Source organism: Thermobia domestica, chromosome 15, assembly GCF_964235325.1.
Source record: "Thermobia domestica chromosome 15, izTheDome1.hap1.1, whole genome shotgun sequence".
Taxonomy (NCBI): Eukaryota; Metazoa; Arthropoda; class Insecta; order Zygentoma; family Lepismatidae; genus Thermobia; species Thermobia domestica.
Genome location: NC_137468.1, coordinates 39,421,051 through 39,434,806, shown reverse-complemented (window position 1 = coordinate 39,434,806; position 13,756 = coordinate 39,421,051). Strand labels below are relative to the sequence as shown.

Sequence of the window (13,756 nt, the reverse complement as noted above, 5' to 3'; positions counted from 1 at the left end):
AGAAATAACAATAAATGTCTGGCATAATTCCTTCTATATACTGTATGTGAAAAGTTTGCTATGTTAAGTATCAGATTGTACCTATTGTTGTTTGATTTCTCCTAATATTGACGAATATACTCCTAACAGTGACGCAGTAATCCACTCCGAATAATGGTACATATATTCCTAACAGTGACACACATAATCCTAACAGTGACACACATAGTCCTAACAGTGACACAACTACTCCAAAAAGTGACCCACATGATTCTGACAGTGACACAACTACTCCTAACAGTGACACACACATACTCCTAACAGTGACATACATACTTTTAACAGTAACACACGTACTCCTAACAATGACACATATGCATAACAGTGACACACACTCCTAACAATGACACACGTATTCCTAACGGTGGCAGACATATTCCTAACAGTGACACATATTCCTAAGTGACACTACTCCTAACAGTGACACACACATACTCCTAACAGTGACATACATGCTCCTAACAGTAACATACATGCTCCTAACAGTAACATACATGCTCCTAAGAATGACACACATGCTCCTAACAGTGACACACATAGCCCTAAGTGACCCACATGATTCTGACAGTGACACAACTACTCCTAACAGTGACACACACATACTCCTAACAGTGACATACATACATACTTCTAACAGTAACACACGTACTCCTAACAATGACACATATGCATAACAGTGACACACACTCCTAACAATGACACACGTATTCCTAACGGTGGCAGACATATTCCTAACAGTGACACATATTCCTAAGTGACACAACTACTCCTAACAGTGACACACACATACTCCTAACTGTGACATGCATGCTCCTAACAGTAACATACATACTCCTAAGAATGACACACATGCTCCTAACAGTGACACACATAGTCCTAAGTGACCCACATGCTTCTGACAGTTACACAACTACTCCTAACAGTGACACACACATACTCCTAACAGTGACATACATACTTCTAACAGTAACACACCTACTCCTAACAATGACACATATGCATAACAGTGACACACATACTCCTAACAATGACACACGTATTCCTAACGGTGACAGACATATTCCTAACAGTGACACATATTCCTAAGCGGCACAACTACTCCTAACAGTGATACACACATACTCCTAACAGTGACACATACACTATTTCTAATATTTGCAGATGAAAAACGTCCTTGTTAAATGATGTTAATGTGTGTTGATTTTGTTCGATTTGGCGAAGCTTAGTTGAGGTGAAGGTCGTTCTGTACCCCTCCTTTGTGACGTCCATGATAAGAAAAGAGAAGGTATAAATAGAATTATTACTATTATTATTATTATTATTATTATTATTAGTAGTAGTAGTAGTAGTAGTAGTAGTAGTAGTAGTAGTAGTAATAGTAGTAGTAGTACTGCTGTATCTCGGTTTAAACCGTTTTCAGCTTGATAATCTGACGATCGTCTCTGGCAAATGTAGATTATTTGAAGTTTTTCTTCTCCAAAGAACTTCCTAACCATATAACAATGTCTAGTATTACTGATTTTTGTAGGTTTCTTAGGAAATATTTTAGTTTATCTGTTCCAGTTGCGTCACAGTACTTTTAGGAACAATTACTGTAACTGAGATAATAATGCTCTTTTTACTATAAGTTTCTGACATTTCTTATTTCGTCTGCCAGGTCTTTATAATTGCTTGTTTTCGTGCTGAATGTTGTACGTATGAGTCAATGGCACTGGTACATCTATGAAAGTTACTTCTTGGTCTGCTTTATTGATAAAAAGTAATGTCGAATTTGTTCAGGTTCTGTTACATCTGTTTCGATTTCTCGATCCCAGGAGAGTTTGTGTTTATCGTTTTCAAGTACTGGACTTAGCTAGTACTTGCAGTATGGTTTAGTATAAGTGATTCATTCCATGTTATGTGCCAAAGTTTGTAAAGCTCAATAAAGAAGCTAAAATATTCTATTCTATTCTATTCTAATCTATTCTAATGTAAACTCTAAAAGGTGATATTTATTTAGCACTAGAAGCTCTCTTTTTGAAACCTATCCACGCAATGGATTCCAAATAACGAGACAGTGACAAAATCTATGAAATCAAGTTTCAAGGAAAGTGTAAGTTACCTATTGTTCGTTTATCCGTTAAGCTCAGAAGAGCAGTGAGATTAGCGATGAAACCAACTTCATTGACAATGACTCTTTCATTCTCGGAGATTTGGACGTCTGTTGAAGCAAACACTTCGTCGATCAATGGCTTCCATCTAATCTATAAATTAAAAGCAAGAAAAATGTCAATATATTTACTAATAAATCATCCAGGTTCATTAAAAAATAATCCTTGCACCTCAGTGATGAATTGTAATATACAGAGGGAAAGAAAGTCTTTGTTTCGTTTCATAATCATAAGCTCTTTATATGGGCTTCTAAAGGGATCCACACAATGACCTTTGTGACGCGATATTTGGTTTCACTTTCTTTGGATATCTGATTTCAAGTAGCTTGTATCATATGCTCTGACGATTCGGTGGGTCGTTTTGGAAGCATATTTTGGAACAATCATACAAACTTGTCATCCATAATTTTCTTACGCAAAACAGCTTCCAAAATCTATGTACAGTGAAACCTCTATAAAGCGGACAGCCCTGGGGAATCAAAAATTGTCCGCTATAGAGAGATGTCCGCCTTAGAGAGGTGTCAATATTTCCTTACATAAATTAGTAAATAATGTAATATCCAATTAGAAAAAATAACTGCATGAATCATGTATTTACGAATATTATCAAAATGATAACCTGCACTATCCTCTGCCATTCAATATTCTATGTTCTAGACTCAACATGGAAATAACATGTTATAGTTTTCTCCACTTTACACTTATTACTACTTACTACGTTTATAGTATGTTCCTTTAATTTGTGGGTTAAATGCAGTCTAGTAGTGTCTTTTTTTAGACAATATGCGTACTAAATTTTTCTTCTGCTTGGTCAAAGATTCCAGAGGGACAGTAGAATAACGTATCATCTGAGACGTCAGGCAACGGCCAATCATTTTTGTGTTTAAAACAGGTTGGGTGGGAGTGAAATTCAAGAAGGGTGTTGTTAAACAGATAATGCTTCGTCTGGGTTGCTGAGTAGACAGTTGAGGAGGCAAAATGTTGTCACAATGCTTTCTTGGTGACACATGTGTGAATTACTGAAAATGTATTCTTACTGTATTTTTCAACTTGTTTCTAGAGAAAGTGTCCGTACTACAGAGGTAAATAATACCTATAAAAGACAGAAAATACTGTCCGTATCCGTACTAGAGAGTGCCCGTTTTAGAGAGGTTTGTCAATATGATTTTTCCTATTACAGTGTTTTGGGATTACAAAATATGTCCGTTACGGGAGGTGTCCGTTAGTAGAGGTTTCACTGTATTTATACACCTATCATTTTTTTCTACCAAGCTGCATTCACAAAGTTACATAAGCGAAAGTAGAGCTAGTAAAGACAATGGGTAGTAAAATAATTCCTAAATTTACACCTCTATCTTTATCACGTGGTTTTAATATAATATCCTTATTCAGTAATTTAAGACTGAAATAAGCTTCTATGTTTAAATTCAAGCTATTTGAACATTTTCTCTGTAACTTTATTTCCTTATACTATTGTTCAACAAACAATCACTCTTTGAGTGGATTAGTGTTATTGCGTACCTTCGCATAATTTGGTGCAAATGGAAGAACATTATTCGTCCATTCTTGTAGTTCTGGTATTTTTATTGGATTATACATGCGCGTTGCATTTCGCCTTTCTTCGTTGGCAATTGTTATCTGAAAAATTATAATTGAAACCACAAATAAAATTCTAAACCTCTTGAAATTTCTTAATGAAGTTATAAATCTTTGGTCTTTGTGAATAATAGAGAGAGTTTAGAATAAGTGTACTGTAAAATTCGAAACTTTAGAAGTTTATTTACTTTAAGTTTTGATCACTGAAAATTCATTATATTTCCAAGTTTTCGGCTCTCCATTACATATGTCAAAATGGGCTTTGTGACCAGCGGCAATTGGCAAAGTATTTCTTCGCTGTGAATTCCTTTATATTTCCTGGATATTTTTATTTCATTTTTCCTATTTTTAGTCTCTGTGAACAAGACTCAAGGGAAAAACCGAAAGCTTAAAAGCAAAAGAAATTCTTAGGAATCTGAATTTAAAGTTATAACGAAATGATGTTTAAAATTTCTGAATGTACTGGCATATTGTTTAAAGCGTCACACATAATTGTTTCTTGCTCTTTTCGAAAGTCATGTGGAATTATTATTATTATTATGTGTGCGCAGAGTTCACCATTATACAGCATAAGAAACACCAGATTAAGACACAGAAATATATTATCATTTTTAGTACCAAGTTTCCTTTATGTCCTTTTAAACTTCTTTACGTTTTACGTTATTTTTACCCTGTTTCACCATATTCGCTACATGGCAATAGTTGTAAACTTGTTTCTTATTCAGATTTATTTTGTTACACGCAGAAATGAAAAATAGATCAGCGTCATTAGAAGGAAAAGATTTGTATTAAGAATGATAATATTATTCGATATCACACGATCATAACGCACTTACAGTTAGTTATTTTCAGAAAATCTCACTCACCAATAACTTTTGAGAAAATCTACTTAAAACAGTTAAACAAGTTAATTTGCTCCTTTAGGTTAAAATAAAACGCTTTTAAAGAAAACAGTGAAAGAATATTCACATTTGTTTGATTTCATTACTTGTACGAATAAGACTGCAAGACTTTTCAAAGAGAAACCGGTAACCAAGGAGCCTGAAACGTAACTATAGCTAAACATTTGGGTCAATGCACATCTTTTAATGGTGAATAGTATCTAAGTTATGTTTATTTTTTTAGCCCACTAATTTATATGGGGAAAAGGTGCATGATAGCTCAGTGCTAGAGTGCTTATTTCTGGCGTGTGAGATCACTGGTTCGATCCCCGGCTGAGTAAGTCTGCAGTGGACAACATCGTGTCCGTTTCTTGGTGTACTTCCGTTTCCTCCCACAATTTCATTCCACCGATTCTTTGACAATCATTCATTTGTCTTAATCGTCCGTCTCCCTTCTCCTAAAGGGCATAATAGTGGGAGGTTGAACTGAAAGATTTTAATTTATATGGCAAATTATTTTTCTGTTTTATGAAACTTTAATGGTGCGACCTTACTGATGTTTTCTTCAAGTCTAGTTAAAGCCTTGCTTTTTAAAATAAATTTATTTGTTTGTTTCTTTGTTTATCCACCAACTAACTTGCGATAACAAATATTAGTGCTCTAATCTACATATGAGTTACGGCCAGGGCTGGATTAACCCATCTCGAGATCTGGGGCTAGAAAAAAAATATGTGGCCCCTGCTGACTTCACCTAATACATTTCTGTGAGAGTACAGTAGGAAAGTTAAGGGAATATGTTTCATATTTTTGTTCATACTTTATTTTATGATGATGATTTATCTTCATGATTCTTTTTAGATAGACAATTGAGATTTTGATCAGGGTGGAGGTCCCTGTCCACCTATAGCCCTCGTAAGACCCTCCCTTAATCTGGCCCTGGTTACGGCCTATTAATGGTAGTATAGTTCATGTAAGTTGACGGTAAAGTTTTAATATATTGCGCTGTCTTAAAGATAAACAGAAACAACTGTTTGGTTTATATACTGTGTTCATGTTAATTAGTTACTAAAATATATTGTGCTTGCCATGAAATAAATAATGGTAGATTTTATATAAGTAATTACAATACTTATTATAATGCAACGTTAATTCTGTCGTGAACTATGTGCCCTGATTCTAAATGTTTATGCAATACACGAGATTATCTGGAATAATTCAACGCAATAATTCACTTCATATATATATATATATATATATATATATATATATATATATATATATATATATATATATATATATATATATTATTATTATTATTATTATTATTATTATTATTATTATTATTCAATGCATATCTTGTTCGACACCTTAAAATATTGTACATTCAGATTACACAAGATGGTTCCACGTTACATCTACATCTTTCTAGTTACTATAGCAACGAAATTAAAACAACTAAACAAATTGTCATAGCAACGATAACAAACAAAATCTCAATATAATACAAAATATTTAAATTATTTCTTTATATAATTTCTTCTTCTTCTTCTTCTTGATAGCTTGTGCCTTTTTAAATAGCTCATTTTGCCCGTAAATACAAATAATACTTAAAAGTACATAAGAATTATACCTTATCGTTGTAATAATACTTACAATACTCTTACTTACATTTAATAAGGCCCTTGTCTTAATAATAAAGAGCAAAAAGACGTTCATGTTCAGCATCATTATCGTCATTTATTTTCAAATGAAAAGCAGGCGGACAGGCAGGTAGCGAACTTGACGGGGTGGTGAACGTTAACTATTAGGAATTAGCAATACTCAAAAATTGAGACGTTTCCTTTTTATAATAACAATTAAAATGAAATGAAACAAATTTGAATATTAACATTTAAGCCAGGGATGTAAATAAGCAACAAGATTTTACTAGCCCAAGAAAAAAAGCTACTAGCCAACATCCCACAATAGAAAACATTGACTTACTTTTGAAGTAAATAATAGTAATATTAAAAACGCGCCCGCACCGATGAACCTCTCGTCCCGGGCGAATGGGCGAGTGGTTATTTGCATCCCTAATTTAAGTATGTTTCAAGAAGAAAATAGTAAAATGAAACCTTGAAAATTCCGGTTCATTTCAAAGAAAATGTTCATTCCACTCATTTCCAGTTTCTACATTAATTAACAAGCTAAAAAAAAAAAAAAAAAAAAAAAGGGTAGAGCACAGGTATTCAACACCAATAAGGTACGAGGAAGGATCAAAAACTAAGGTTACAGGAACGATATTTCTGCAGTTTCGTCTGTTATAGAGGAATGAGGAGTGTGCGGTAGTTGTAACACATGAAATTGGCAAACTGTGCAGAGTTTCAACCGCCCGCCACCTACGGTGCTAGTTGTAGGTAAATGCAAATGGCGGCCATTTTGGAAAACTGTTCTCGCCTACAGAAGTCCGCTCAGTTATTCAATTTCTGTAGGCGAAATATATAACTGCAACTGAAATTCACTGGCAGCTGGTAGAAATTTAAGAAGAGAGTATAATGTCTCGTCAGCTTGTCGCAGAATGATGTTGAAAGTTCGCGGCTGATAGAAAAAAAAGTCACTGACGAGGAGAGCAGTGGTCGACCCAACACGCCATCAATAGACCCAACACAGCACCCACCCTCCCTCCAGCCCGGACCTTGCTCCAAGCGATTTCACCTGTTACCACGCTTGAAGAAACACCTAGGAGGCCGTCGCTTCGCTTCAGACGAGGAGGTGAAACACTTCGTCACAACGTGGCTGGACACGCAAGAACAGGACTTTTACCAGGAGAAATCTTCGAACTCATCCCAAGATGCGACCAAGTACTTCAACCGATATGGAAGACTATGTCGAAAAATAATGTAATGTATGTGCTATCTGTTGGCTGTATTGGTTGTATGAGGCTTTGTAACCTTACTTCCTGATTACTCCTCGTTTAAAGCTAATAATAAAATACGAAAGTAATCTGACGAGACACGGATAAGCAAAGTTACATACGATGAGTGAAACTCTACTAATTTAGAGTGGTACCGAATATATAGAGACGAAACTTTTTCGCAACAATTTTTATATTTTGTAGCATTTATTATCACAATTTTCGCATTTATATCGCATTAATTATCACAATTTTCGCATTTATATCGCATTAATTATCACAATTTTCGCATTTATATCGCATTAATTGTCACAATTTTCGCATTTATATCGCATTAATTATCACAATTTTCGCATTTAGTTTTTGAAAATGTAACACAAGTTGTTTTTTTTAATAAGGTACTTGTAAACAGTATATTTTTGGTAGTAAGGTCTATCTAAGGCAGAAATGAGGATATACCTTGATTAGGTGCCTATTCTAGCTAATGTATTCAGTAAAATATAGAAATTAATGCAACATTTTAAACACTTCCTCGAACCTCATCCTTAGTTAAACGATAACATGCAGCAAGACATTACCAATTCTTCTTTTAAGTTTGTTCTCCTGTCAGTAACAATCATATTGTACTTGGAAAAGAATCTCTCGGCATCGAAACTGGTTACCATATTGAACGTAACGAGCTGACAGAAAAAAGACCTGTGGTTAACTTTTAAACTATTTAACAATCATACAATGTCAACTTCCTTATCCTCGCTGTTGAGAAGTTCAATAACATTACTTTTAAATTCAAGGCAAGTAACCAACAGATCATGAATATTTTCACCACAAAACACAGTCAGTGATTTAAACAACAGTTCAGTTTTGTTGATACGAAACAGTTTCTGGTTCAAATGACTCGCAAAGCTTTTCGTAAACTCTCCACACAGAATTGTCGTCACTTTCTTGCGTGTAATTTTGCAGCTTCACCAATACTTTTGATGAGCAGGTTTTCAACTTTACTTTAACTTCAGCCTGGTGAGAAGCACTACCTTTTTTTTTTAATTAACTCTGCAGTAGCAGACCCAAATTTTTCTGCTTAAGCTAACTCAGTTTTTCGTTTTCCTGACAACAAGGTGAGCATAAGTGTAATTGGACCCTTCTACTTCTTTAATCAGTTGAGCAACAGCACTTCCATGTTCACTGACAAATGATGTTTGCACCTGAACCTCAAACTTGCCTTTTTTGTTACTGCTAAACTTGCTAGCCACTGACTTGCATGAGATGATGAACTTTCAATTGTTTTGAAAAGTTCTTTTAATTTTGGAAAAAATTTCACTTACATATGAAACAGCCTCAAACCAACTTCCCCACCTCGATAAAACTGGCTCAGGAAACAAAGACAGAGGATCCTCTGGAATAGTAGTATCTAAGTGTTTCCGATAAGCACTTTTAACCTTCCTTGAGTTATGAAACGCAGCTTTTGTTTGGGTAACCAAAGTATTTAACTCTTTCAGTTCCTTTTGAAAAATATAATCAACTAAATTAAATTTGTGAACACAACAAGTAATGTGAAGCAGTTAAATAATATTGGAAATGCACTTTTTAGTTATTATTAGCAAAAATCAACAAGAATTCCATTTTTTTTATTTTATTCGCATTTATCGCACGTAATGCCGAATTTCGCAAAAAAAAATCGCGATAATATAAACGTGATTTCTGGCTCTGAAACGAAAAGTTTGAGGTTTCCTGAAACATATACGCACTTTTTTAACGTTTCGCACGTATCGCATTAGCGAAAAAGTTTCGTCTCTACGAATATACTAGTTTGATAACAAACGAAGGAAACCTTTAGAGATCAATGTTCATTGTAAACGATTAATATTTTATGGAATTAAATAATCCTACAAAATTGTTAATTCTATGTATTCGTATTGGTCAAAAAGTTCTACTAACTCTTGCAAGCTCCATCTCAAAAATTATGAGATCATCTGCTTCTTCGCTGATGGTACGCCCTGTAGCAGATGATTTTAAAGCTTGAGCTATTTCCAAGCAGGAAGCTACGATAAAATTCTTATAAGCTCCCAACTGGTTTTCATAGTGCTGTGCTTGAATTAGCATTGATCGTGGTAAAGCAAGGCTTGTTTGGTCAATCTGAAGAGAAAGAAGAAAAAATATTTTAAAATTAAAACTGACTTAATATATTTGTGTTTCGATACATGTATTTTATACGGTTTAGTCAAGCAAAATATTGCCTGTTGTACTATACGAATTCGAAAGTTGGATCCTAACTCGTGTCGGTAAACATGGACAGAAGGTTATCAAAAATGAAGTCTTTGAGGAAAGTGTTCAGGAACAAAAATAAATGGTCATGTACCGATACTGGTTATATTAAACAAATCTTATGATGTTGCATAATAAGAGACGTGCTTTAAAGAATAATATTTATTCTAAATTATTCTTATTTTATGGAACTAGGAGCAATTCTTCAACATAACTCTAGAAATGAAAAGAAATGAAATCTTTGAGTTTTACGTCCCACAATATGCCGGTTAGGCTAAAGGAGACGGTTATGATGAGTAATGAATGAAATGGTGGAATGAAGAAAGTGGGAGGAAACGGCAGAACCCCGAGAAAACCCACGCACATGGTGTTTGTCCACCACAAAGTTCACTTGGTGGGAGCTAGGATCGTACCCGGGACCACAAGCACCAGAGGTGAACGCAACATAACTCTAGATGTCCTGTACTAATGAATGAAGAAAGTTACATAGCATGAGACTTCAGAATATCTATTAGATTAATACAATGCAACTAATTTGATCTGGCACGTTACTGTCATGTGAAAAACTCATGTGATGCATAGTAAGTTTAGTTAGGAAGCTTCTAGAAAGATGCCCTTTGGGTAGATAGATAATATGATTGGGAAATTATACACCCGCTGTACTATTGAAAAATATTATTATTTACAAGGTTACACGAGCAAGCAGCTAGCTATACTAGAAGTATTACGATACATTTAAATATCTGCATTGTTTTGTAATCATCACTAATCCCTTTACCTTTCAATTTGGGTCCAGACAAGTTTTTGTGTCCATGTTCACGTATATTTTATTGTCCATTAAGATGCACAGTAACGTATTGGTCACCTACAAGTCATAAAGACTTTTGGCGCACTTTTTAGCACAGTTTCTGTTTGGGCGCTTTCTGCTTTCAGGATGATCGGATATTGTATCTCGTCTTTAATTCGTGGTAGTCTACCTCGTTTGGCTACACCACTATGTCTTTTCATCATCAACATCTGTAAATCTTTTCCCCCTTTTGCTGTTGTAATAACTCTCTCGATCTATTCTTTTTAACTCTCTACTGTAATACTATAATTTCTGTAACAATTCACTGATTTTGCACCGGAGGTTTCTTTACAGTGCATCATTGTCCAGAATTAATTTTCTTGGCGCTTCACTGATTCGTAACATGACCTTGTAAAGTTTCGAAATACATTTTCTAGTAGTTAATTTTGGGGCAAGACTTGGGAAACGTGGATTGGATAAAGTTGAGACATGATAGGATCCTCTGTTGGTCATTTGTTTTTGTTAAACCTGCCTTTTTTTTTTTTTTTTTTTTTTTTTTTTTTTTTTTTTTTTTTTTTTTTTAGTTTAGGTGAATATCGCTCTTTTCTCAACCTTCATAGAGTGGTCAAGTTAGGAAGTTTCAAAGTACTATATTCAAAGCCATGCAAAGTTTAGGAGTACTATATTCAAAGCCATGTAAAATTTAATATTTGGATTAAAATTTACAAATAGTATATGGGTTACTGTAAGGAGAAATCAAACGACAATGGATAACGATGTACTAGTTTATAGCATATTTTTTATATATACAGTACATAAACAAATAAATAAGGAGATCATAGGAGAACAATAGAAAGAAATCCAAGAGGTCTTATTAAACGCTTGCAGGGGCATCGGTCTAGAAGTAAATTCAGAGAAAACTAAATATATGAAAGTTTGTCGGGATCATAATATTGCAAATTATGATGGATGCATTAAAATACCCAATAATACCTCCGACAAAGTGGATACTTTCAGGTATCTGGGGTCAATATTAACAGACCAAAATTATATTCACGAAGAAATTAAATGTCAACTAAAAGCAAGGAATTCGTGTTACTATTTAGTTCAAAATCATTTGTCGTCGCGAATTCTGTCGAGGAGTTTACAGCTTAAAATATATAAAACGATAATCATGCCTGTTGTGCTGTATGGTTGCAAAACGTGATCGCTTATTGTGAGGAAAGGACGTAGACTGAAAGTATTTGAGAACGAACTCCTAAGACGAATATTCGGAGCCAATAGGGACGGGAATGGGAAATAGCGGAAACTTCATAACGAGGAACTGCACAATTTAGACTCTTTACCAAATATGGTTAAGGTCATCAAGTCTAGGAGTCTCAGATGGACGGGTCATGTAGCCATAATGCAGGAACGGAAGAAGTAGGAACTCTTTCAAAGTTTTTACTGAAATTCCAATCGAGAAACGACCATTAGGAAGACCTAGGCGTTGGAGAGCTTTTGTGAACGCAGCATTGGACCTCCGGGTTCCATAAGCCATAGAGCTAGTTAGTTAGTTAAACAAATAATCTATTTCTGACTGGCAACGAATAACATATTTATTGGCGCCATAAAAATTCGTTTTTCTGAATTTTCTTGGAACTTATGCTTGGGAATTTGTCCTCAAGATGTCATTTCGTTCTGTTTAATGTTTTCTTAATTCTAGTTATATATATATATATATATATATATATATATATATATATATATATATATATATATATATATATAGTTATGTAGAATTAGATAAAGTTTGCGCACATTTACTGAATAGCATATTTTTACAAGTAAACTGAAAGATCTTTCACTAACTGGTTCATCAGATAAGAAGGTGAGGCACTAAAATTAATGGGTGGCGAAATAACTATGAAGCGTCCAGTTTGGCATCATATTAAAACCCAGGGTCCAAATATATAATCTTTGGACAATATTTTATTTCTACAGCAATTAAAGTTAGGAGTTAATGATAATTTAGGGCTTTATTTCATTAACCGTACTATGTACTATCGTCTTGCTAGTGACGTAAGAATGAGAAGATTGGTGGTTGTATACTTCAGGATCAATTTCACCATAATAGATGCCATGGTTCTTGTAGAGCATCAATTTTTAGGTTAAAAACAAATATCTTTTTTTTTCGATTTTCTCAGAAACTACGCATGAGGTTTTGTTGTGTAAAATGTCATTTTGTTCAGCTTAATGATATCTATTGTTTAATACATGTCTCGTCATTGGACAGTTTTATTTTCGTTAAACGCTAATAATACAGGGTGTCCATAAAATATTATCGTGCTTTGAAGTGATATTACGCCGCTTTGGATAATAGTTTTTTAATGAAATTGGTCACATTTGAAAGAAAAGCTCAAATATTTTGTACTATACCACATAGACATTGAATGTGGACCCCACGAGTGGCGATGTAGACATCAAGACGATTTTCCTATTCACGCCACACACACTCCAACATATCTAATGAAACGTACTGGATGGCAGCACTGATAAGAACTTGCACTTCTTGCAGGTTTTGAGGGAATGGGGATACATAGATACAGTCCTTTACGTAACCCCCATAAAAAGAAATCACAGGCCATCAAGTTAGGTGACCTCGGTAGCCACTTATAGAAGACATTATCATCATTTCCGGCACGTCCAATCCATTTTTACTAGAAGTCGCTCATTCAGATGTTCCCGGACATGTAAATGTCAGTGAGGAGGTGCTCCATCTTGTTGGAAAATAAAGTTATTGCCTTCTTCTTCTTCCAATTGTGGAAATAACCAATTTGTGTTCATGTAAACACAAGTGTGCTCTCCAATTAGTGAGCATAAAATAAACATGAGTGAATTTACTTTTTCTTCCAATTAGTGTTTGATCCCTTCCATTATTGACAATGCTGTCCATTGTTGTCCATTGTTAACATGCACAAAATTAGTTGAGTTTTTCTTTCAAATGTGACCATTTTCATTTAAATACAATTACCTAAAGTGACATAATACCACTTTAAAGATTGATAATATTTTTATAGACACACTGTGTTGTAACATTATCCAGGAATAAACTGAAAGTTATATTTTATTTAAAGATTTAAGATAATTTGAAATTTAATTTAGTATTTTT

General features: G+C 34.3%; 1 protein-coding gene across 1 annotated transcript in view; it reads right to left on the bottom strand.

Moving 5' to 3' along the window:
- Window positions 1–13,756, bottom strand: part of LOC145671839 (neprilysin-11-like) — a 77,473-nt gene that overhangs the window by 33,447 nt on the left and 30,270 nt on the right. Inside the window, exons 7-9 of the mRNA XM_081741065.1 lie at window positions 9,492–9,689; window positions 3,711–3,827; window positions 2,141–2,282 (exon numbers count right to left, since the gene is read on the bottom strand). Coding sequence (XP_081597191.1) covers window positions 2,141–2,282; window positions 3,711–3,827; window positions 9,492–9,689 — 457 coding nt within the window. The remainder of the gene's footprint in view (window positions 1–2,140; window positions 2,283–3,710; window positions 3,828–9,491; window positions 9,690–13,756) is intronic.